Genomic DNA, 26,756 nt, shown 5'->3' with positions numbered 1-26,756 from the left:
TTCACAGGTCTGGGAATTAGAGACCACAGTTTAGATTCCCCACAATTCACAGGTCTGGGAACTAAAGATCACAGTTTAGATCCTCACATATTTTGTTTTTATCCACTAATCACCCACAGCATTGTCATGGATGGAAAGTTAGAGTAACCCTTATAGTTTTGAGAAACAGTTTCCATTGTTCTTGCTCAAGTGCAGCATCACTGAAGTAATTATAGAATAAATAATTTACCACAATAATTGACTGTTGTGATTTTTAGCAGGTACAGTTTTGATTTTATTGCAAGGCACACAGTCGTATATACAATGCATAATTATCATCTCTTAAAGTACAAGATAAAAATAATATACATTATAGTAAAGAACATATGAGTATATTCTTGTTTCAGAGAAGAAAATTGCCTTAAGGAAGCTGGGTTATACCCCTTTTGGATGTGATTTTTGTATTTGTACTGAATCATCCAAATAGCTCTTGGTTAGAAAATAAATCACATTGATAGGACACACAACCTTTCACAGCTTTCTCTTTACAATGTTCCAATTTAAAGTCAGCCAATGTGCTCCCTGCATTTGCGTGAGTCATCTTATTTCGTCCCAGGACTAGATGAAACATCTATAAATTGTCTGACAATAGTTATACACGTTTAAGAACTTTATTTCTCAGTAATATATCACAGAATAGAACCATTTGCTTAAGATTTTATGTGACTCTTTATTGATTTTTTTTCTTCAAGCTATTTTTCCAAATGATGTATTATTTTTGGTATTAAGCCTGGAGTTTTGACTTAAACTCGAGGGATGCTCTTAGATTGAGACATCAACTCTGAGACACTAAGAGTGTTTCCACTCTCCTCCCAGTTAGAGTGGCGGGGGGGGTTTCCTCCTCAGTGCTGCCCCTGCATGGCTGGTTCATTTCTCTGTGCCTTCTCTGACCCCTTGTTAGGACCTGTCTTCCAGACCTTCTTACCAGGGTGGAAAGATAGGGTTCATGTAGAGAATGGATCTGAAGGTTAAACACATGCAGTTCTGGTCTCAAAGAGACACAACAAACAGTCTCCTCCTTGTTGAGGTCAGAGAATAGGAACATCAAGAAATGAGAGATATCAGAGAGCCAGAGGGGTTTGGACAAATGCATTGCCTGGAACAACGAATAAATGGCAATGTGGTCCCTGCTTCACAGCAGGACATCAGGACATACAGAAAGCGTGTACACACTTTGACAAAGAAATACATTTGTGCTAGTGGTATTTTCCCTGCCACGTTGTTTACTTTATCATTCCTTTAAAGCAGTACCCTAAAATGATATTCCCTTCTTCACTCCTTTTTCAATGTTGGGGAGTCGATATTAACAAGAATCAAGAAGCTTGGACACCCCTCATGGGCACATACAGCTACTATTCTCTCCTTGGGCTGCAGACTTACATATGAGGAGATGCAGGAAAATCAGGCAAACCAATAACGGCAATTAACTCTATAAGAGCACGTGAAGTGCTAACTTAAAGGAAACAGTCCAGGCGTGGCCACTCATACCTGTAATCCCAGTGCTTTGGGAGGCTGAGGCGGGTGAATATTCTGAGGTCAGGAGTTCGAGACCAGCCTGCACAACATGGTGAAACCCCGTCTCTACTAAAAATACAAAAATTAGCAGGGCTTGGTGGTGCACACCAGTAATCCCAGCTACTTAGGAGGCAGAGGCAGGAGAATTGCTTGAACCCAGGAGGTGGAGGTTGCAGCGAGCCAAGACTGTGCTACTGCACTCCAGCCTGGGCAACAGAGCGAGACTCTGTCTCAAAAGAAAAAAAAAGAAGAAGACAGAAAAAATTAAAGGAAACACACTACTCTGATTTCATCTCACAATCCTATCTCTGTTATACTTTGCACTGGAAAGGAATCTGACAAGAAAGTCTCCTGGGTTTTCCTGTTCCATAAAGAAGTTTTTATATTTCCTGTTTCACCAGGGCTTGTTTCTGGAACTAGCCTCTATGTAGATATCCTTCCTGTACCATAGCCAATATTTTTAACTATAGGATTAGTGTAAATCAGTATTTAAGCCATTCCTATTTACATTCAGTTATAAAAATACAAGGGCAGATAGGCATCTCAATAAAACAAGAAATACTCAAAAGAGCACTTCATTTCCCTTAGGAGAAATCACTTCCATTCTGCCATATGTAATCTGTGTTAGGTGCCATGATAATCTGGAGTAGAGGCAAACATGGTCAGAGTTAACATTCTGAAGCCACGTGTAAAACCTTCAATGAAAGGTTTTGTTTCCAAAAGGTGAGAGTACATACACCACCAAGTTCTGCATGGTGAACAGAACTTGACAGTTGTAATGATGTCTGTAGTTACATAGGGCTGTATATTCAATTTTTCTATTAAATTCCAGAGGATGCTGCCCTAATAATACATAGGCTTGGAGTGTTATTTCTAAATTATCCCTTTTTTCTTCTCAGGCAAATTACAGAAAAAGCCATTACCTCTGAAATGGTAAGTTTCAGGGGGAAAAAGAGGGAATTTATATGTCATCTGGAAGTTTTAGCAAAATTGCCCTAAATGTGCTGCTCCTGGCATTATCCTCAGCAGGTATGCCCTTCACAGAATGCCATGCAGGATGTGTCCTGGCACCAGGAGGGACATCATGTCCTCATTCAGCACACATTTAGGAACAATTCTACTTCCTGCTGAGAGCCACGAAATAGTACCTTGAGATCTACAGAAGCAAAACACCTTCCTCTCTGTGAATAGAGAGGATCTGCGAATCGCTATATGTTCATAAAGAGGTGTGGCAAATAAACTAGATCCTGCTAAGGCTACAACCTGGGAGCTAGTTAAAGCCTTTGTGATTCATTAACACATGAGTTGTGAGCACTGTTACAGGACTAAATGGTATTCAGGGAGTCCGAAAGAGATCACGCCATGACTAATTCCCAGCAAAATGTCTCAGCATCAACTTAGCAACTCAGGGGATATCATTAGTGTGCCCTCAGGAAATTGCCTGGCTGGGAGGCAAGCCTATTTCTTATTTGCACAGGTACTATTATTTACAGAAGATACTATATATATATTTTTCAGTGGTATTCACACCACTTTCTGTTTCTTGACAATGGGACATGCTTTATTATAAGACTGTCTACCTGAATAGCATGCTAAGAAAAAAAACTGTAGTTTTCGAGAAATTAAACCATGTTAAAAACAACCTTTTGAATGTTTAAATAATTTCATAAATAGCAAGATAATGTTCTGGTATAAGTGAACATCAGATTCCTCAGATGTGGGTCCAAGCCATACGTAAGCTGTAATTCTTACCACACAGCCACATGAAATGCGTGTCCACACAGCATACAGTGAGCTGGGCATGAACCCTGGAAATAGTTCTCATTCCGTTGGAGGTTGTTGCTGTCATTGTTAAACATCTGGATTGGATGCCCACTGAGCTCTGAAAGCAATGTTTTTTCTTTTCCTTTTTTCTTAAACTGAGCTTTTGAAACTACATTTCATAGGAAGGCCACCGCAGATGGGTGCTGAACCTTACCTAGGAAACCAGAAGGAAAAGACCTGTTCCTTGTTCATCAGAGGAACTGAGGTTCTGCCTCGCTTCTGTGCCCTAGAGAAGAGGTGCATGTGTTGCGTGGACCTTTTGTCCTTGATGTTTCCACTGATCATGAACATGGTCTGCATCTGTTGACTTCAGACCATGAGATCTCTAAAAGTTCATTTTAAATTCTATCTTTTCATGTCAGACTGCAGTAGTGATCTGAGTTAAACCTAGATCATTGAACTCCTCTCTTCCTGAAGAACTGTACGAAGACATCTCCACGACTAGTCATACTGGTTTATTCATCCCATCGACGTCCCTCAGGTAAGCAGGATCCTGAACTGTATTTCGGACTCTGCTAGTGCTCTGCCGCTCCATCCTCACCTTCAGTGGAAAGCAGAAGTCCCGGAAACATCGCTTGAAGTTTTCATCAAGAAAGGCATAGAGAATGGGATTCAGGCTACTGTTGGTATAGCCTAAGGCGATGCAGAAGTAATAGCTGGAGAGAGCAGCTGTGCTGTGGGAGGTGCTCCCCAGAGCCTCCACCAGGATGAATATGTGAATGGGGGTCCAGCAGACGATGAAGACCGCCACCACCACCAGGACCAGTCTGGTGATCCTACGCAGGTTGCGATCTTTCTCTCGGGAGCCAGAAAGGAGCCGGACGCTCTTGAGACGCAGGATCATCAGGGTGTAGCAGACGATGATGATGAGGACAGGGATCACGAAGGCAAAGACGAAGACGCAGATCTTCATGAAAAGGTCCCACCAGGAATAGTCATCATCTGGGAACTGCAAGGAGCACTCGATGACATCCACGTCTGGAGGAGGGCAACAAAAACCACAAACACACAGAAACCTGTTATTGTTATTACCGTGGCTGCAAAGTGTTTTAAATATGAATTTTAATACCTTTTATTGCAATGGTCCAATTATGGTAAGATGACATTACCTGAAGTAGATCACCAAATTACTAATGAATACTGTATTTTGTTAATCATCCTAATCTTTGTGCATGGAACAATGATGATAGTCACTGTTTACTGGTAACATACACAATACTGTAGAATTAAGATTAGCTGGCAATCTTGCTCATCTAGTTGCAGAAGTTGGTTTGACACTGATGGCTTGCAGAAGAGGTAAAGAGTTAATGTATAGTATGAGTACTTATTTCTATTTCCATTCATTAACACTTCCCCCAGACCTAAGGCTCTAGCAATGAAAAAGCTAATGCCTATTTGTAATAAATGACTAAATATTTCAAATCTAGCCACTGAATTTAACAAAAGCCAACTTGTTTGAAAAACATTAACTGGTTTACAGGAAATCATTATGTGGGTCAATAAAAATTGATATGCAATTTATTTAAATATGACTGAAGTATTGTGATTTAATGGAACCAGTGACAGTCATTGTGATTAAGGGCATTACTGAAACACAAGTAAAACCTTTGGAGGAGGTGGGGGAGAATCATCATCATCATCAAGGGAATTCTGAGTAAATCAGGCACATTTATTTTCATTTTTACCAACATTATTATGTAACTCAGATAAAACAAATATTTGTATGTGATTACTTAGAAAATTGCTACATTTGCTCTGCTTCTCTTTGCTGGGTAGTATTCTCTTTGGAGTAGCCTTAATATTAGGAAGACCAGGAACTCAGGATGGACACCTTCTGAACTATTTTTGTGGGTGTCCCATGGGCTCGCCTTTCCCCAAACACCAGCTAGCCCACATTTCCAACCCCTGCCCCTGGGCAGTCAGCGAGCACACAGCAGAGCTCTCTTTGCCCTGGTCCTTCCTCACAGACAAGGTAGTCATGAGCAACACCATGAGCATGATTACAGTAATGAAAATATTTTCTTCTGACATTGGAAAAATCTGCTTCAAAAATAGCACATGAATATTTTCTAAATAGCAAAATAGCTCTATTAATGTTTTCTAAAACATTTTAATGCAATCTTAATAGAATATCCCATCTTACTAGAATTTTAATTACATATACTTTAAAATAAGAAGGATATAATCATTTTTGACAATTAATAAAGATGACTATCTTAGAGACCTTCATGTATCAATGAAATATCAGATCAAACCTTGGAGTAGTAAATGAACACTTCCAGAGAAATTTGTCATTTTTGATTTTTTAAAAAAGTCATTGTCCAAAGTAATATTACTATGAAGACTATTAACTTTTGCTTTAGTGTTTATGGTAAACGATTTTTAAATCATTACTATTATCACAGAATATAAGATATCCATTAAGCAACTTTTGATGGGTGATACATGAAAAACAAATCTGAGTTCAATATAAATATTCTATTCTGGGTTTTGACTTGTTTGTTGAATCTGGTAGAAGAATTTCCTTGGAGGTAGGGACCATGGTTTGGTTTGTTTTTTTCTGCTTAGCTTTTGTTTTCAGCATCAGCTGTTTCCTGTGGCTGACCTCAGCTTATATGTCACTTCAGAGACATTTAGATGGAGGTCTGTCTCTTAAATGGTCCTCTTCTCGGTAACTTTTACTTTGTCTACATGTTATATTCACCCAATTTCTCAGACAGAAGCTTGTCTGATCTGTAATTGTGTGTTACCTTCCTAACATTTTTCTCTCCATCCAGAATGTGAACTGCCTTAGTGGAGAAACCCAGCCAGCCTTAATCAACACTGAATCCCTGGCACCTAGGCTGGTACCTGGAACATGTGGTGCATAAACAGAATAAATTGTTAAATAAATGAACAAACAAATACATATCACATGAATAACAAACTCTCGAAAGTGGGTCCTAATTACAGTAGTTATTATGGAAAAGTCACCAGCTAAGCTAAGCTAAGCAGAAGCCGCACAGGGCTGCTGTTTAATTCGGATAGACCTTTAACTCCGAGGCTCAGCTTCCTCCCAAACAAACTGTCTTGCATGTAGTGGGAGATGATAAGTATTAGATGACTGGGTGAAATAATTAACAACAGCTACTTTACAAGACTTTGGGAAACAAATGTCCCACTACAGAGTTGGAAATATCCTCCAGAAATGTCAATGAAGCTGAATTTGTAGCGTAAAGAGAGTGCTGAGGCAATCATCAAGAATCCCAGTGCACTTCACATTATGCTAAGGGGATCAAGCCAGGCACAGAAAGACAAACATCACATGTCCTCAAGCATCATATTTGGGGGGTTAAAAAAAAAACCTGAACTTACAGAGATAGAGAGTAGAACCTCTAGTGGTGACCAGAGGCTGGGAAGGGTTGTGGGGAGGGGGATATACAGGGGTTGGTTAATGCATACGAAACACACTTAGAAGAAAAAGGATCATGTTCGGTAGCATAAGAGGGTGACTACAGTTAACAATAATTTATTATATATTTCAAAATAACTAAAGGAGTGAAATTGGAATTTTCCTAACACAAACAAATGATAAATACTTGAGGTGATGAATATCCCAATTTCCCTAATGTGATCATCGCACATTGTATGCTTGTATCAAAATAGCACTGGTACCCCCTAAATATGTACATCTATTATGAATTCATACAAACTAAGCATTTTTAAAAAAGAAATTCCTGTCCAAGCATGCCATTTTTATTAAATGTTCTGTTTCAGGAAGAAGGGGACATTTTCAGATTGAAGTATCCATACAACTGCCTCAGTTTAACAAGCAGATTTTGGTTTCCTTATATATTAATATTAGAGGGCTGTGGCTTCTGCTGGCTCCTGCTCCAGCATCTCATGGTTGTCATAATTATAGAGTTAGTTCTAATAGCTAAACTACAGCTTTTCTTGTGTGTATTCATTTTGTTAAGAATAATTGTTTCTGCTTATAGCGATTATAATAATTCTTAGCTACTATAATAAAAGTAAGAGCAGACTATGAATCCTCACATAAAACACACACATATACTACAGTATGGAAAATATTAGAGTCAACATTTTACGTTCACAGAGTGAAAGCTTTGCCTCAGAAAAGTTTCTTGCACTTTATTTCTATTTGCTGTAGGCATGAAGAAACAAAATCCTATGTGTGATTAATCATATTTTGAAATGCAAATATGATAAAGAAAGTTGGGCATTTCTTAAAATTTACCTAGTAGTATAGCTTGACACCTGCTATGGCTATGCTAGAAATTCATTTTGTAGTTTCAGAGGGAAAAGATCAGCTTCATTAAAAAACAATGAATAAAGTCATTATACATTTGTTCAAATCCACAGGACACATAACCCGGAGAGTGAGCCCTCCTGTAAACTCCAGGCTCTGAGTGATAACGAGGTGTCAGTGTGGGTTCAGCAGCTGTAATAAATGAACCACTCTGTAGCGGAGGATGTGCCTGTGTGGGGTAAATGGAAGTAAATGGAAGTGCTTCTCTGTGCTTTCTGCTCAGTTTTGCTGTGAACCTAAAACTGTAAACTGAAACCTAACTAGATTAAGTCTAAAAGCAAACAAACCATGTATCATGCAAGACAAGCTATGATTTTAGCACCTTGCCCTTTCACTATGACCTGGAAAGTCCTCACTAAATACACTCAGTTATCTGCTCTCACAGGTATTATGAACCCCCTAGTAAACTGGAGCATTTAGATACCTGCTGGAGCATTAAACAGCATGAGTAGGCCCAGAGTGACTATTCTGTTTGCCTCCCCATCATTAATTTCTATGAGGAACAAAGATGCTTTCCATAGCTTTATATTTTGCTAGTAAAGCAAAACTCCTAGAACAGTACCTCTCACCTTGGCTGCAGGTCAGAGTCACCTGGAGAGAGCTCAAAAATCTTGACACCCAGCCTGTACCCCAGGTCAATTACACCAGACCCTTCAGGGGTGGGATGCAGGCAGCAGTGGTTTCTAAAGTACCCCGGTGATTCCAATGTGCAGCCCAGAATGAGAACTACTGTCCTAGAAATTCGGGAAAAACATCAACGGGGGGCCAGGCACAGTGGCTCACGCCTGTAATCCCAGCACTTTGGGAGGCCGAGGCAGGCAGATCACGAGGTCAAGAGATTGAGACCGTCCTGGCCAACACGGTGAAACCCTGTCTCTACTAAAAATACGAAAAATTAGCTGGGCATGGTGGCGTGTGCCTGTAGTCCCAGCTACTCAAGAGGCTGAGGTTGAACCCGGGAGGCAGAGGTTGCAGTGAGCCGATATCGCGCCACTGCACTCTAGCCTGGTGACAGAGCAAGACTCTGTCTCAAAAAAAAAAAAAAAAAAATCAACTGGCTGGTTTGCATGGGGTAAAACCTGGTATGTCCAAAGTCAAGTGGTTCTGCTCATCTGTAACTACCATCCATCTGTTAACTTGATTTTGAATGGCCTACAGCCAAAGCTGTTAAAATAGTGATTTGGAGGTTATCCTTTAGGAATAAAAGAGGAAAGAACCAGCATATGTCGCCAATAATTTATATCCCTTGTTAAAGAGAAAAAAAGAAGTGAGAAGGTGTGTCCTGGACTTGCCAGGTTGTACTTTAAAATTCCACATGCCTGTGGTTTCTTACCTCATCCTCACCCCTCCACTTTCTACTAAACATTGCCAGAATGGGAGACAGGTCGGGCATCTCTCTTCTGGCAATGTCATTATTGCATTCTGTGTTTAGAAGTGGAAAGGGACACAAAATTGTTCTACTTCTCATCTTCCATGGATTTAGGCACTACATTTCCGTCGTCTTTTGGCATCGATTTCCACTAAATATGTGGCCTACTCACGCTCAAATTAAGTCTATATAATTTGAAGCTACATTTTTATGAACAGAATGAAAATGACTGCTCTTACCTTCCCTGACTTTGGTGCCTCCGAGAACTATTGCAGAGATGCCAACAGATGACGACAGCAGCCAGATGCAGATATTGATGATCTTTGCCTTCAAGGGCGTGCGGAAGTCCAAAGCCTTCACAGGGTGGCACACGGCAATGTAGCGGTCCACGCTCATCATGGTCAAGGTGAAGATGCTGGTGAACATGTTGTAGTAATCAATGGAAATTACTATCTTGCACAGCACATCCCCAAAAGGCCAGGAATTCATCAAGTAGACGGTACTCTGGAAGGGCATGGTTGTAGTAACTAAAGCATCTGCCAAAGCCAGGTTAAATATGTAAATGTTGGTTGCTGTCTTCATCTTTGTGTATCTAAAAGAAAAGAAACAATAGCATTTCCCTCCATTTTCAAGTCAAACCCATAAGGTGAATGTGTTTGTGATAGCTTTTGGATTACTGATTTTGCTTCTTCATTCAATTATTCTTATATTCATTGATGGTCTAACATGTAAAAGGACTGTTCTAGACATTGATAGGAAAAATAGACAAAGATCTCTGACTTTATTGTTTATTCTAGTGCTTTGTTTAAAAAATTTAAATATAGAAGATACAGAAGACAGCAGAGATAGATGAATAGACATATAGATCTAGCACTGCATATAATACAGATCTTTATTTTGTGGCTGACAATTCATCTTAATCCTGCCCAGAGTCGCTTGGCTTTAAGCATTTTTAAAACACTATATTCATTTTCTTTGACTTGTTTAAAACATTTTTTTCCTCAGAGTTATTTTGAGAAATCAATCATTATAATTATGATGTATTTTGAAAATACAAAACGGTTTTCAATTTTGATATGTGCTCCGTTGCAATGATTGAAACACAATTAGGTTTGCTGATTTTTGTTCTCCAGTGCACCATTAATTTGTCATTTTAAATATATTGTATAAATAAGGCAGATTGAATTCTGCTATTACACGTCATAGCACTAAGCATAGTATGGTACAGTAGGAGATAAATAATTCTGTCTTTCTTTACTCCTTGAGATATTTTCTAAGCATGTAATATGTCTCATCCTCCAATTGAGAGAAGAGTAATTTTCAAGGTAGGTAAGAAAGATTGCTTCTATGCCTGAGTTATTCTTTACATTATAACATGATGTTTAGGACAACTTCATTTTCAACTAAGACTGAGTTAAGAGGGTTGTTTTGCTTAGAGAATGCTTCCTCAAATATCCATAGAGTATTAAAGAAATGTTCCAAACCATACTATCAGGTTTTCAAAGGCCAAGAGCTGAAATATGTTGGGAAAATCCATATGTTGATTACGTTCTACAGCCTCAGATTTGAAGACCTTGTCACGATTCAAGTGTGCCCCATTTGATACATGAATTTCCACATGAGAAACAACTCTGAACATTTCATGATAGAACAGAACAGCCCTGGCTCCTCTTGGAGGCAGTGTGGTCTCATGTGAACTCAGACAGTCCTGAGTCTGAACTCAGAGAATGACTTATCTGATTTTCAGTTCCTGCTAAATAAGAATCATAAAACCTAACTCACAGTACATGAGACAAGGGCAGTAGATGGCCTGACACACAGGATCACACTCCAGCCTCAGTGTCCACTGCCTTCCCTCCCCACCTCCCATCTCTACTCATTAGGAAGTGGCTGTGTTTGGGGTCAGCTGGGAAGGCATTGTGAAGACAGGTACTAGAGTTGGTATCTGTTAGTTTCCATTTGGATGTTCTGCTTACTAAAGAGTGATTTAATCTGGAAAGCGAGGAGTTTATTTACAACTGTTTTTTGACTTTATACTTTTTATTCAGACATTATTAAATGACCTATAAGTTTTAGGTAGTGACTAAACATGGATGGCCAAGTTCTCATAGCACAAGCTTTACAAAAGCAGAGATAGCCAAGCAAGGACAGTTACTGAGAAGGAGCCACATGTTTCTAATGAGAAAGACTGAAATGCTATCTATTCAGATATTTTCTTAAAAAATAGGGTTTTATGTTTGAAAAAAAAATGCATCTTACAAACCTATCTTCTACTTTTTCAACTCCTCCCACCCCAAAACCCCAGATACTAGCAAGGATTCCGGCAGGAATCTGACTCCTGCTCTTGTATTTTATGACTCTGGTATTCCCCTCTTTCTTTATGAAGTCAGAGTGGCATTCTTTTTGCTATAAACTTAGGCAGACCTGGGTTCTAGTCCTTATTTTTCAAACTAACAAGTATACTTTAGAGGGTCCTTAACCACCCTGAGCTTCAGTTTCCCCAGTTATAAAATGGAAACTATAATATTTATCTCATAGAGTTCCGGGGGTAATTAATGAATGCATCTGACCCAGATAGCATGTCTGATCTATGTCATGTTCCCCAACTCCCACCTCCCTTCTTACGTGGGTGGAAGCCACCAGTTACCACAGAAAGCATAAAAGAATGTAGTTTCTAGGTAACATCCATGGTCATATTTACCCAATTCAGCTTAAATATAAAAGGTGAGAATAAAAAGGAGCCCCAGGACCTGACACAAAGAACATGAATGGAATGATCGATAAATTACCATAAAATGTAATGTGCATCTTTAAGTAGTCATACAATGTAGAGTGATAGCTTAATTTTAGTTTTTCAAAATATTTATAGCCACTAGATGTATGAAACTGCATAAGACTTGAACATGTAAAGAATTCAAACGCCATCTTCAGATCTCAGAGAGATGAGCATAGGCAATAATCACACTGACCACATTTCCGAGTGCCTGCGTCAGGCCCTCTGCCATGCATTCCCCAAGCTTCGTCTCATTTCATCCTCACAGTCACTTCATATGGTAGGTACTGGTATCCCTATTCTATAGATGAAGTGACTAAGAATCACAGGATTTTCTTTAAAATTCTCAAAGTGATATAACTATAGGCATAGCAGAAATTTAAACCCGGGGCTTTGATCCCAATTCGTCCATTCTTATATCTCCCCAGCACTTTGTAATTTGCAAAGTCCAGTATTTTGACTTCCACGTATCTTACTTGATTCTCAAAACTACTGCCCTTCTAGATTACCTGAAAGACTTATGTCTTTTCCCTCATATAGCTGAAGAAAGTTAGGCTCAGGTAAGTTAAGTGATTTGTTTGGTGTCAGCAGAGGCGGGACCTTAGTAGGAGGATCTGGAAGGGGTGGCAAGCCAGGGCCCCCTTCCAGGTTTCTGGAAGACACATGCTTATAAACCTATAACACTAGAAGGGGAGAACTCATGAGTATAATTAAAAGTAATGAATAAACTCTGAATTCAATGAATATTTTCAGATAGTCTTCTGTGTACTACACTGGACTACTCTGTGAACGTGAATATAAAGCAACGCTGTGATGCTCAGAGGCAGTCTGGTTGAGCCCCAGGGTACTGTTTGTATCTAACCGCAACAGAATTAGCCAGTCTTTTCATTCATTGTATGTCCACCACTGAAAAAACAAGCAAGCTTTCTCATTATGCTATGATATGAAATTATTTTCCATTTCACCCACACTGCTTTACAAAAATTCACAAGCATTTCAAGCAAAATGGCACCATCTGGGTGGGAAGTTCTGGCTTGTGTGGAGGAGCTGGAAGTGGGCTGGCAGCTCGTGGCTGCACTTTTGAGCATACACACCGCAGGAGCATATGGTATGAAAAGAGCAAAGTCCGTGGGCTGTCCTCGCTAAATTGACAACGTAACAGACCTGCAAAAACAGTACGGTGAGTGGAATGGGAAGTGAGGGGCAGGCCGGGAAAGAGGGTTTACCTGGGGAACTTGAGTTGTGAGCACCGGGAAGGCTATGGTGGCCAGGCAACAGGGTGAAGGGTGTTCCAGAGACTTAGAAATGCTCCCCAATGACACTTTAACTCAAGACCATCCTAGTGTACTTCTCTTTACAGAGAAGCGAGGGGTGGCTTCAAAATTGGCAGCCACTGGTGCTTGTGTGATGGTGAGGGGAACAAAGTTATCTGCTGAGATGTCAGGAACCAGTGTCACCAGGCAGGGTTTCTGGAAGGACATGACACTCACCATGCTAGAAAGGTGGCACTTGAGAAGGGGGAGCTGATCCTGCAACACAGCACTCTCAGGACTTCCTGTCCTTTCCATGCACGGCTGTACTCAGACAATATGCAGGAGGTAGAGGAGGTAATTATTGGATTATTAGCATGCTTTCCCATTGAGGTGCATTGCCTAGGTTTGTTTTCTGTTTTTTAAATTTCAATGATGCTTCTTTAATCAGGAACTCCTTTTCACCTTCATGACAATAGTATAATAAACCTTTAATCTTGATGACTCATTACCATATACCTTTCAAACCAACACACTTTCAGTTGCACTGATTTCAGTTATTCTGGGTCTTCCCTTGCACTTGTCCCCCATGGTGACGCATGCACCCTCTCCTCCCTCTCCAGTTATGTGCATGGCCCCTCCCCTGTCTTTACTCTTTCATTTCTCTACCCCATAAGTAGCAGTATACTAGACTTTGAGAATGACTGAAAAACCCAATATACAGATCCTGGCTCTGAGGATCTTTTAAACTGAGACCAGATTATAATGTGAACTATAGGAATCCATGGAAGGGAAAGATTGCTGTGTCGTGAGGAAATCAGGACATATTTTGAAGAGAAAATTTAGCAGGATCTTGAGCTTTGAGAAAGATCTGGACAGACAGAGAAGCTTTCTGGCTAGTGTCTTATTCAGAGTCAATGAGGAAATGGATTTCCTGGTTCAAGGTTCCTGCTGAGGAGTCACAGGTGGCTGCCTGGGATGGGAACAGTAGTGTCAGGCCACAGAGGGCCCTGAACACCAGAAGGAAAAAAATCACTTTAACATTTATTGATGACATTATGTGACAGACACTGTTTGGGGAATTTCATATTATCTGATAAAGTTGTCATGATGATTAAATGAGACACGCATAAAATCACTCAGCACCAGACTGGTACTTGATAATTGCTTAGTGAATGCCAGCCTTCATTGTCACATGACTGCTCCTGCTGTTGTTACTGTTATTAATTACCTACCACAGCCCTAATAAGCCATATCACAATCCCATAAGATACCACTGCCCCTACTTTCTTCTGAAGAGAAAAAGTTTGAGAAAACATCTTAGAAATACTCTCAGTGTTTTTCAGTTCTTGGAATCTATATGTAATAAGTAAAGGAACTTAGGCTTGTCTTATTTCAAGGTTTCTTTAAAAATCAGGTATTTTATCAGAGAAATAAATACTGCCACTTCCTGCAGTTCGATGTTGAAAAGCATTCTGATGAGGATGGTCAAGTATGCATCATGAGAGTAGAAAACATTTAGCATGAGAAACAGGGCAAGGTCCAGGCAGAAATACTATAGTAATACATTAAATACTACCCCTCAATGGACAAAACAATGTCATGTACGTTGTGGAATTTTTCCATAGGCCCATTTTTGGGGGTGGGGAAACTGAGTTAAAAGGGAGTAGGTGACTTGCCTGAAACCACAAACTAGTGAGACAATGGGAACTCAAACTTCAGCTCCAATATAATAAAAAAGAAAAGGGAAATAAAACAAAACAAAAGCCCTTGTGATTTTCTAAATAGATTCCTTTAATACAGCAAAAACCTAAAGGTCCATAGAATGCACCTGAACAAATGCCGTTTGGTGAAAACACAAGCGTGATCAAATGCCACGGACCCACAGGAAGCTGGTGGCTCTCTTACAACAATAGAGCTGTCCTTGGAGTCCAAAGATGCCCAAGACACCAAACTCAGTAGGAGGAAAGCTCTGCAGCAGCAGGGAAAATGCAGTCCTTTTTCACAAACGATGGAAGATGAGCATGGTCAGAGATGAGTTTGGGAGCTCTTTTCTCTGTATTGCCAACAAGCATTTTCCTGGGCGTGTCTTCCAGATGCATGGCATTCTAGATTTGATGTGCAAAATGATCAGAAATGGTGGGGGAAATGGAGAGGGCTGGTCAAAGGATACAAAGCTTCAGTGTAAGATGGATAAATTCAGGGGACCCAATTTACAGCAGGGGGCTAGCATCAACAATACTGTATTGCTTATCTTGAAATTTGCTGATTGAGTAGATATTAAGTGTACTCACCCCCCCAGCACACACCATACATGCACAAAATGGTAACTGTGTGTGGTAATGGCTGTGTAATCTGTGGTAATCACAAATTAATGTATATCAAATTACCATGTTGTGCATGTTTAATATATGTAATTTTTATTTGTCAATTATTCCTCACCAAAGCTTGTGGGGGGGAGGGGGGGAAATAATGAACTCGGATGTAAAGTATGGCCTCTGGGTGATGATGTGTAAATGCAGGCTCATCAGCCCCACAAATGCCCCACTCTGGGGAAATGTGAGAATGGAGACTGTACATGTGTGGGGGCATGGGTTATATGGGAACTGTAACTTCCCTTCCATTTTTCTGTGAAGCTAAAACTGCTTTTTTAAAAGTCTGTTTAAAAAATAAAAATAAAATGAAGAATGATGACCGTGCTGACGTGACTTTTCAGTGGAACTTACTTAAAAACATAATGAATGTTTCACTAAATTTTTCAGTTAGTTTCAGTTCATCTCAATGAAATTAACTGCTATATGCTCTTCTGGGTTATTTACTATTGAAATTGTAGCTTTTTTTTTTTCTAAAGGGGCCGTAGTTTATTAATTTTAGAAAAGAAAGGAGGGAGGCAGAGGCAGGAGGATGGCTTGACTGCCCCACTGCACCCCAGCCTGGGCGACAGAGAGAGACTCCATGTTGTTTGTCGCTTAAAAAGAAAGGTAAAAGGAAAGGAAAGAAAAAAGAAAAGGAAAGGGAAAGAGAAAGAAAGGAAGAAGGGAAGGAAAGGAAAATGGAAAGGAAAGATAAGGAAATTAAATTCACTGCTTCTCAAAGGATCTGACTTTGATATCCCTCAGTCTGTAGTATTCTGAAGGAGTCATACTCACATAGGAGCCAGGCCCTTGCAGCTCTCCAGAATCACTCTCCTGCGTGCAAAGCGCAAAGCCATCAAGAGAACAGCAGGCACCCATGTGCGATCAGGACTCCAGACGCACAGCCCCGCGCAGGTGCAGGCTATCCATGCAGGGTGGCAGCAAGCAAGGATGGAAGGGTAACGGGGAGCGATGATTCCACGGGAACAGCCAGTGCCCCTGGGAGCTGCTAAGCTCCTCCTCTCAGTTGTCCCGGCTGTGGGATCATGCGCCTCTGGACCCCTAGGAGGAACGTTCTAGTGCATTCAGGGGTACGTGCAGGGTGAGCGCTTCTCACGCCCAACAGCACCTATAAGAAAATGGCATCTCGCTAATGACTGGCGTGCAGTTTCCTAGGGCACAACTACCCGGATGCCTAGCAGTATATGGATACTTAAAATTAGTTTTCCTATTTTTATACAGAAAGCTGACCTAAATCAGAGCAAGCCACAGAGCGTGGGCACATGGAGAGGGGGACGATGGCCCTCTTACGCTGCCCTCTCCCCATGAAGCCAGTCCTCCACTGGACAGGAAGCAACCCAGCCAGGCAGAGGGCGCTGAGAAGATTCAGGGCTAAGCAAATTGGGCTGTGATACTGGACTGATCATTTAACAATTGCCTGCCCTTGGGCAGTTCATTATACCTCTGTAGTTGATTTCCTTATCTGAAAACGAGCTCTAACAATCTTCATTTCACAGGTGTGTTGTGAATTTGAGTGAGCTCAACAGGAGCTCTGAAAATCAGTCCTGTCGCCTATCATAGCTGATCTCTGATTGCATGTAACTCCAGCCACTCTTTTTTTTTTTTGAGACGGAGTCTGGCTCTGTCGCCCAGGCCGGAGTGCAGTGGCGCGATCTCGGCTCACTGCAAGCTCCGCCTCCCGGGTTCAGGCCATTCTCCTGCCTTAGCCTCCCGAGTAGCTGGGACTACAGGCGCCCGCCACTACGCCCGGCTAATTTTTTGTATTTTTAGTAGAGACGGGGTTTCACTCTCAGCCAGGATGGTCTCGATCTCCTGACCTCGTGATCCACCTGCCTCGGCCTTCCAAAGTGCTGGGATTACAGGTGTGAGCCACCGCGCCCGGCCACTCCAGCCATTCTTAACCCAAGGCTTCCCTGCCCAGCTTCACACCAGTTCCTTTGGGATCTCTCAATTCATCACATGGTTTTGTCGTCCTCCATTGAAATTCCAACCTGCTTGGCCAATGGAGAAGGCAAGTGTTAAACAAGCCATTTACAGTATTATCCCCACTCCTAAAATCTATTCTTCATATATAAGCCTTCCTTATCAAAGACGTAAACCAGCACCCCCTCCAAAGGGAAAAAAAGGGACTGCTGCTGATCTTTCTGTTGAGGAATAAATAAATGTTATTCTGAAACCACCTCTTGTTAATATGATTCTAAGTATGTATTACTTGCACCACTGAAACCACATAAGCTAAACCTTCAAAAGGCAACTGTCCTGCAGCCATACAATTTGAGGTTTTTAGCTGAGCACAGAGACTCCTGGGGCCATGACAATGAAGTGCATCCAAGTTAATCGGGAATGAAGGGAGGTGTCAACTGCACGGCCACGTGAAAATATTGCTGCGGATGAGATGCAGCTGAATGAGTCATGGAGTGGATCTATTCGTACCAGTGAGAAGCAAATTCCTTCTGAAACTAACTCTGAGACAGGCATCAGAAAACAAGTAAAGTCAACACAATCAAGAAATGATTTTGAAGGCTACAGTTTTTCCTGGAGTCTATTAAAGTTTAGGACCTCCATACCTGATCACCTAATTGGTTTCTCGCATTCTCACTTGCTCTCTTTCTCTCTCTCTCTCTGCAGTTGTATAGTCTCTGATCCCTGAGAAGCAGTTCCACGAGACTTTGGCCTCCATCTGTGATCACACATCCCTCAGGGGAGAAAATAATTTGGCTAATCCATGTAAGCAGTTGCAATTTTCTTTCAAAAGGTTGTCAAATGTATACAAATTACTTTGAAAAATGAAAGATAGTCTCTTGAAAATAATTTCTGAAGTTATTTTTGCTACATTTGTATTAAAGAAAATGTTTAAAGACAGGATCAAGAAATTAAAGACAGTTTCAAGAAAAATTAGAACATACTATATTAACCAAAGCCTAAAATAAGACTGGTGTCCTGTAGGGGGCAGCCATTGGTGAATTATACAGGTACTATATTGAACCTTTGCTTTTTTTTAATGCCTCTGTATGTGTGATTTGGTGATATTATCTAAGGTAGGCTATGTTGACACTTATGAGAATGTGGAACATGTATGTACACACAACTACAGTGGTTATAACACATACTTCAAGGAGGGATAAGAAGAAACTCGGGAGAGAAGAGGCAGGCATTGTGCCAGACCCTCTGTCACCCCATTCCGTCCCACACTTCTCTAGTTCCAGGACAGCCACATAGTTTTGGTGAGGCTGAGACAAGTACAACCATGAGGCCCAGACTGGCCCAGGAGTGACTTGAATGAGTCAGTAAATGGCCCATAACCTAAGATGATCCCAGCAGAGGAAGCCTGGAACTTCTGTTCAGTGGACTGAGGAAGAAACACCGTATCCTGCTATTTATAAACAAGATGATGAGTATTTTTAGAAGGACCAAGCTCTATGCCTAGCAAGCTTGAGTGAGTTGGCCCTTTTGGTGCAGAAATTTGAGTTCAGGAAATGTAACTGTTTCCATAGTACTTTTGCAGTTTTGTTTTCTTCGAGGACCCTTACAAATTTCCCCCTTTGGGGAGATTTCAATACTGCTGAGGCTGAACTGTAGGGAAGCAAAGGTCTCCCAGAGGAAGGTTCATGAGAGATTGAATCCTATAAGTCTGTATTGTGATAGCAACAAATTAATTACAACTAATGAGAAAAGGAATAGGCTAAACTAAGACCAAGGATCAAAGAATTTTCTGATTCCTCCTATTTTTCTTAACAAAATTTCCTTGTTTATCCTTATAATTAATTTACAGAAATAAATGAAAAGAGAACATATACATAATTGTTGTGAAAACTGAAGCTTGACAGAATGTCCTCTTAAGGAGAACAGAAAGAGGATGGGCAGTGTTCTGAGCTGAACCGTGTCCTCTCAAAATTCCTATGTTGAAGTCCTAAGCCCCAGTACTTCCGAATGTGACTGTACAGTCCTGCCTTGGTATCCCTGGGGGATTGGTTCCAGGACCCCCCCGTCGGATCCAAAATCCATGGATGCTCCAGTCCCTGATATAAAATGAGATAGTGTTTGCATATAACTTACACAGATCCTCCCTTATACTCTAAGTCATCTCAAGATTACTTATAATACCTACTACAATGTAAAGGTTATGTGAATAGTTGTTATACTCTACTGTTTATGGAATAATGACAAGAAAGAAAGTCTGTACATCTTCAGTACAGGTGCAATTTAAAAAAACAACATTTTTCAGCCATGGTTGGTTGAATCCATGGATGCAGAATTCACAGATATGGAATGAGGGCTGACTGCATTTGGAGACAGGAGCTTTAAAGAGATAATTAAGGTAAATTAGGCCATATGGGTGGGCCCCAATCTGCTATGACTGGTGTCCTCATAAGAAGAAGAGATTAGGACACAGATGTGTAGGGGAAAGGCTATGTGAAGTTACAGGGAGAAGGCAACATCTATAGGCCAAGGAGAGAGGCCTCGGGCCTCAGGGGAAGCCCTGCAGACACCTTGATCTCGGGCTTCTGGCCTCCAGAACTGTGAGACAATCAACAACAGGGGTTGCTTAACCCACCCAGTCTGTGGTGCTTTGTTATGGCAGCCTCAGCAAACTAAGGGAGGCTCTAGAAACCTGAGGTGCCAGGGAGATCATCACATTGAGCCATTTAGAAGGAAGGAGGCCAGCTGGGTCTGCAGAAAGGCATGGATAACTGGGAGAGAGAGAGAGAGAATTAGATTTAGGATTTGTCAGAATGTACCTGACAGTTATGGCCACAAGAATGGATGAAACCATTGAAAGGGAGTGTGATGAGTCACCTTGGCCAGGCTACAGTCCCCAGGTCTTCAAACACTCATCTCGGTGCTGCTGCAAAGGTGTTTTGTAGGTGTGATTTGAGTCCATAATCAGTTGACTTTAAGCAAGGGAGATCATCCTAGGTAATCTGAAAATGGGGCCTGATCCAATCAGTGGGAACCTTAAAAGCAGAGCCGAAGATCCCTGAGGAAGAAGAAATTCTGCCTGGAAAGCAGCAGCTTGTCTCTCTTGACTTCCTATCTTAGCCAGTCCCAAAGTCACCTATGCCATTTTTTTGTGAGAAATTTCTTAACATGGACATCCCCTACTGGTCCTGCTTCTTTGGCTGATCCTTGATTAATACAGAGAATATGCAAAGTGAGGACAGAAGAGAGCTGAGAAGGCTCTGGAGAATATGAGCATTTAGGAAACCTCAGAGGAAGGGCAATCTGTGCAGGGGAGCAAGGAGAATGCCAGAGGATGTGGGGGAAGCCAAGGAGAGGGTGCTATTCGAGAAAGTGAGGACCTAAGGTCGCCCAAGCATGCCAGACGCTCCACACAAGGCAAGAGAAAGTGGCCTAAAATGAGCATCTGAAACACACACCAGGGCTTTGGTGAAGGAACATCGCGGGGAGCTCAAATGCTCAGGGCAGAGGACGGGGTGGAAGAAAAGGAAACAAAGAGGCGGGATTACTCCTCCAAGAAGCTTGCCTGCCCGTGACAGGCAGGAGGATGAAAGGACACTAGCTAAGGAAATGAGGAAAATGGAAGGTTGGTGGATAGTGGGTTGTTGATTGTTTGTAAGATGACAGATGCTTGGGTATGTTCATGTGCTGAAGAGCAGGTGAAGAGGGAGAGATTGCAGACACAGTAGAAAGGAGATAGCTTATATGGTAAAGATCCCAGGAGGCAGTGAGCTTCAAAACCCAGGAGCAGGAATTAGCCTTGGATAGAAGGAAGGAGAATCCTCCTGTGAGACAAAACAGAATGCAGGGAAGGTGGCTGCCAAAGTGAGTATGTAGAGAAGCAGTATTCCTGAGGGCTGCACTCCAGTGTCTTGGTGAACTACTGGGTAAGACCACTGATGAAGAGAATATGATAAAGAGAGCGAAGAATATGACCATGAAGAGAATACGATCAGGTGGAGGGTTTGGGAATAAGGGCAGATTTGAATTCATTTTTAAAATGGGAAATGAAGCAAGGAATTGGCTCTTTCTGGAAAATAGAAGAGGGACACAGAAAAACTTCTAGGGAGAATTAGGGTCAGGTATACTTGAAGGTGGTGACTGTCTTGACAAAGATAAAATTTATTTTATCCAACAGCATCCAACTAGCTGGGTATAGGAATAAGGAAGGTAGGTTACTAGCTTGATCAAGGGTTAAGGCTTTGGTGGAAGACACTGGCAGAAGTACAAGAAGGCAGGACACTTGGGTGTGTTGTCAAGACAGTGCTTTAATTGATAGCTCATGCAGTCTAGGATGGGGGAGAGAAAAAGAGACAGTCTGGGAGAAAATGTAGAACCTCCTAGAAAGAAAGAATCCAAATGTCTGCAGGAGTGGTATGGTGGGAAATAAGGAACAGAATGGATAAGAGCACAGGATCTACGGTCAGGCCACTGGCATCATTCTGGACCCGTGAGTTACCCAGGTGTAACCTTAGTTTATTTCATCTTTCTGCGCTTTCGTTTCCTTATCTGTTAAGTGGGTATGGTAATGATATACCTATAGTTGTGAAGATTACATAATTCACATGAAGAAGGTAGCTTTACCTGCTTGACAATTATTAAGTGTTCATTAAATGTTAGTTACCTTCTTTAAGGGAGGAGAAAGTCGAACATGTATGAAGTTGTGGTAAGAGTGGCAGAATGGATGTTTATGATGTCAGAGGTAGGGCTGCCTCTGGTGGGGCAAAGGGGTGTGAGTGTCATGGTGTTCATTAATTAATGAAAAATGATGACTGCACAGGGGAATCCTGCACAGGAGGAAGTCAGGAGACCACAGGATTAGAATCCTGATGTTCAGCGGAGTGTAGTGGCTCACACCTGTAATCCCAGCACTTTGGGAGGCCAAGGCCGGCAGATCACTTGAGGTCAGGAGTTTGAGACCGGCCTGCACAACATGGTGAAACTCCGTCTCTACCAAAAATACAAAAATTAGCATGGTGGTACATGCCTGTAATCCTTGCTACTTAGGAGGCTGAGGTGAGAGAATCGCTTGAGCCTGGGAGGCAGAGGTTGCAGTGAGCTGAGATCACGCCGCTGCACTCCAGCCTGGGCAATAGAGCCAGACTCTGTCTCAAAAAAAAAAAAAAAAAAAAAAAAAAGAATCCTGAGGGTCACACCCATATTCACACCCAACAACCACAAACCCCAAAGCCTGATGAGTGAGGAGGCTGCAGCACTGCCATTTTAAGGTCTCCACAGTGAAAGTTAATGTGCCCTAATTATCAAGGGATTATGTCAGTTGGTACACACTAAATGATGAGAACTATTGAAACTTTAAATCAGAAGATATGAGGCAGCATTCCAGGGGCCCGAGGTGGGAAAAACTATTTGTAAGGCAGGCCTAAAAGTAGCCATATCTTTCTCCACAGCTCTTTATCCCCAGGTCTGAGCTGAACAGTCTAGATCTGCACCTGCCCACACTCTGAGCATCTAAGTTCCATTTCTACAATGATTTTCTATAAGATTGAACTATGCTAGGAGCCTTTCCCATGTAAAATATTTTAAAATAGTATCCTCCATCTTTCACGCACAGTTACTCAGTCTCTTCAGTAACAAGGGCCGTGGGGCCTCCACACCCTGGTTCTGCACGCAGGCCTGATGATCACAACGCAACCCACTTCATGCCACCCTCTCTCCGATCTTTAGTCTCTTCCTTTCCTAAGATAAATAAACCCAAGTACATCAATTCTACTTCAAAGGTTTTATTTTTCAATCCTTGAACCATCTATCATCATGAAATAATACTAAATACTCCTTTTCCTTTTTAGCTATAGACTTAAGTGAACTAGGTTCACTAGACATTAACCTTTCATTTGTGAAGACCTTAAAATGTATGTGCTCTAGCCATAAGTGAACTAGATAGATTTCAGTAGGTTGGCACTCCAGGACGGCAGTAGAACTCTTCACTTTTCATTCATCATCAAACGTAACCTTTAAGTATTGGGAGATGGGAGAATGGAGAATGATGTATGTGAACCATCCAACTTCTTTTATATTTTTAGCTGAACTTACCCCCTTATAACACACTTTAGTGTTGGATATATTTGGGAAATCTATCCATTAAAAGTCCTAGCTAATCTACAGGATTTTTTTTTTCCTTCTTACAAGTCAAATGTTCCCCATGGAGTTATATTTGCACATAACATCTAAATGTTATTTTAGGATTCCTCATTCTTTTTAATCCTAGTCTGCAAAAGGTTGCAGAGCAACTACAAAGCTCTTTTCAAACTGGAGACTTCAGGGGCTCATTCAAATAACAACAATATGTATCTGTTTTACTTGAGCACCTAAATATGATATGGGTAGAAACAGAGCTATTTTTTTCTTAGAGCTTTCTTTTGCTTATCAATGTTTCTATTACCCCACCACCAAATAAATAGCTTCTGTACCAAAGATCTCCTAAAAATTTTAATTAAAATTCAGAATACAGTTGTCTTTTCTTTTGTCTAATTGTCTCTTTAGTGGAGGCCAGCCCTGAGATTACTAATGACTTGGACAAACAATTTAATTTTAAAATATTCCTTCCTTCTATAACCTTTACTCATCATGGATAGAATTCCTGTGAAATGCAATAGGCAATTATGAAAACCAAGGGCCCCAAGCTATAAACACTAGTTGTTGATGAAATGAGCTTTATAATATGTGTTTGGAGATTTAAATGATAGTTTTTAATGTCAGAGCATACATAGGAATAAAAGACCTGACATTCTCAAGCAAAAAAAATAAAAATAAAAATAAAAATAAAAATAAAGCAGTATTTTTATTATGATAATTTTCCAAGAGAAAGATTTATGCTACCATTCATGATATGGTTGTTAAAGTTCATAATAAATAAATGGCCTGTTTCAAAACTAAAATCAAGCTTAAAAAATCAGCTATTCATCCTTTCAGAGTCCCTAGCCAGGGTGACTTGCACCCCGCCCTTATTTCATAGAGACTTCTCAAAGGAACACAAGCTGCCTACTCCCTCTCACAGGTGTGTTGACAAAGCTGTAGTGCTCCCAGAAAATGAAACACATCTATCTTAAGAAAAGTGCAGAACAAAGTTAGGTTTTTCTTTTCTTGTTTTTCTTTCTTAAAGTCAGAATCACTTTGCTTACCAGAAAATTAGCATATATGTGGATATTGGGATACTTATTATTAGAAGTTGACCTAAAGAAATTTCCACACACACAAAAAAAAAAATAAAATAAAACGTTCAATTTCTCATGGTGGAAAAAAAAAAAAACAGCGAAGTAGTTTTTGAAAATCTCCACAGGCCATGTTTTAGAGGATAAATATTATTTACTGATATTCCTAACAAATGGGATGCCATTTGATACTAAAAAGGCTCATATATGCATATCAACAACGCTAGAGCATATATCAGGTTTTGTTTCATAAGTCAAAACACCAATCTGAGGAGTCCCAGGAAATTCGGAATTATCTTCAGTGCATTGGGTGGGCTTGAAATTTATCTTAAGAAATATTTGCAAACGGCATAACAAAGTGCTCCAAACTGGCGCAGGCAACCAGGCAAATGGATTAGTTCCTTTACCAGGAGTCCCTGACCCTGTTGTCAGCACCCTGGCACCTTGCCCTGCGCATAGAGTTTTTAGCAGAAACACTGGGCCCTAGGGTGGGGTCGGGGGATCACTCCGAAAACTTCCAGACGCCCCTGGCCTCCCGGATTCGCCTGTGTGAACCTCTCAGCACTCCACCAAAAACTCCCAGAAAATCCTTCACCTCTTCTAGGAAGCCACCCTGTAGCATTTCCAGGATCCTTCACGGAACAGAGTCCCCACCACCTGGCCGGCTGCCCTCACTGCTTCTCCAGTGGCGGGGCCCGACCCTCACTCCCTGCCCCGCCCAGCCCCCAGCGCTGCGCTGAACCCGCGCTCACCGGATGATCACGAACATGACCAGCGAGTTGCCCACCAAGCCTACGACGAACACTACGGAGTAGACCGCCGTGATGATGACTGGGATGGCCGGGGAGATGTGCGCGGGCTCCAGCTGCGCGTCCTCCGAGCCGGCGCTGCCGTTGCTGTCGGGCTCAGCCCAGCCGGGAAACCAGGCGCTGCTGTTGGGTGGCAGGCAGGGGCTGGGGGAGCAGGTAGGGCCCGGCTCCCCGCGGAAGATCTGGATCGGGGAGTCCATGGTGGGGCGACTGCAGCAAGAAGGCGAGGACAGGTGGCACCTGCGGGGCTGCCGGGAGCGAGAGAACCGGCTGGACGCGGAGAGGCAAACTTTGCCCGCGCCTGGCCAGCGGCGCTGGGGACCCGAAGCCTGCGAATCCCCACCCGGGCCGCAAGTCGCCGGGGGCAGGACAGGGAGAACGGACTTCTCGCTGCCTTTCCGGCCAGCAGGCGCGCGGCTGGGTGCCGGAGAGGGGCGAAGAGCGCTCGCTCCTTCTCCCCCAGCTCCCGAGGTGCCTCCCTCACCAATTCTAGGCACCGGCCCCTGGTGGAACTGTCCCTAGACTGCCTGAGTCCCCAGGGTCAAGCCCCCTTCCCAGCTCCTAGCACGGAGCTCTACCTAGAACTGCGCCTCGAAAGCCCAAAGCTTACCTATGGTTCCCAGAGACAGGCGAAGGCGAGGTTTTTTAGGGGACGCCCTGGTAGGTGCTGAACCGCGCGCTCACGAGTCCCGCTCAGCTCTTGCAGTCACCTGCTCTCGGACCCCAGCCCCGCTCTCGGCCCGAGGGCTGCTGTTCCGCAGAGCGCAGCCCCCGCCTCTCAGCGCGCGGCTCCTACTACTGGCAGCGGCTCTGCGGGGCGGAGCGGGGCGGCACGCAGCCGGGACGCGGCTGGGCGCTGGGGGCCTGCGGGCGGAGAGCTTGGCTGATGCGCCCGCCCCAGGCCGGCCCGTCCCTGCCCCGCCCCGCCCCGCCCGCCCGGAGTCAGCCCCCAGCTCCTCAGCCTCCCAGCCCCGCGTCCCCTGCAGCCCTGCAGGCTCGCCCGGCCCACTAACTGCCCGAGCGGCACACCGCCTGGTCCCCAGCCATGCAGCCTTCCCCAAGACCTGAGACTGAGCCATTTAGATTTAGTAAAAAGGAGGGCCATGCCTATTTAGTGCAAGTATGCACCTGGATTTTCATATTGTGTCCAGAACTTCTTATCTGCATAGTTCGCAGTCAGGAACTAAGCTTATTTGAATGGCCCATCCAAAGAAAGTAACAAAATGATCCAGTTAGAATAAGACCAGTTCATAAAATAATGACTTAAAAGACACATAAATAGAATATTTCCTTGCGTTCTCTTCCATTCCGTCTGCTCTAACCGGGATGACAGGCTGCAGACAAACTGCACCTTACGGGTATTAC

General features: G+C 42.4%; 1 protein-coding gene across 1 annotated transcript; it reads right to left on the bottom strand.

Annotated features, from left to right (window-relative positions):
• Positions 1–247: 247 nt before the first annotated feature.
• On the bottom strand, positions 248–26,191 carry OPRK1 (opioid receptor kappa 1). The gene is made up of 4 exons (XM_032759781.2): positions 26,002–26,191; positions 25,335–25,639; positions 9,296–9,648; positions 248–4,356 (listed from the first exon to the last, which is right to left on the bottom strand). The coding sequence occupies exons 2-4, from the start codon at positions 25,589–25,591 to the stop codon at positions 3,824–3,826; spliced, it is 1,143 nt and encodes a 380-aa protein (XP_032615672.1). The 5' UTR covers positions 25,592–25,639; positions 26,002–26,191; the 3' UTR covers positions 248–3,823.
• Positions 26,192–26,756: the final 565 nt, after the last annotated feature.

This window comes from Hylobates moloch, unplaced genomic scaffold (assembly GCF_009828535.3).
Source record: "Hylobates moloch isolate HMO894 unplaced genomic scaffold, HMol_V3 SCAFFOLD_9, whole genome shotgun sequence".
Lineage (NCBI taxonomy): Eukaryota > Metazoa > Chordata > Mammalia > Primates > Hylobatidae > Hylobates > Hylobates moloch.
This window is presented reverse-complemented; position numbering and strand designations above follow the sequence as displayed.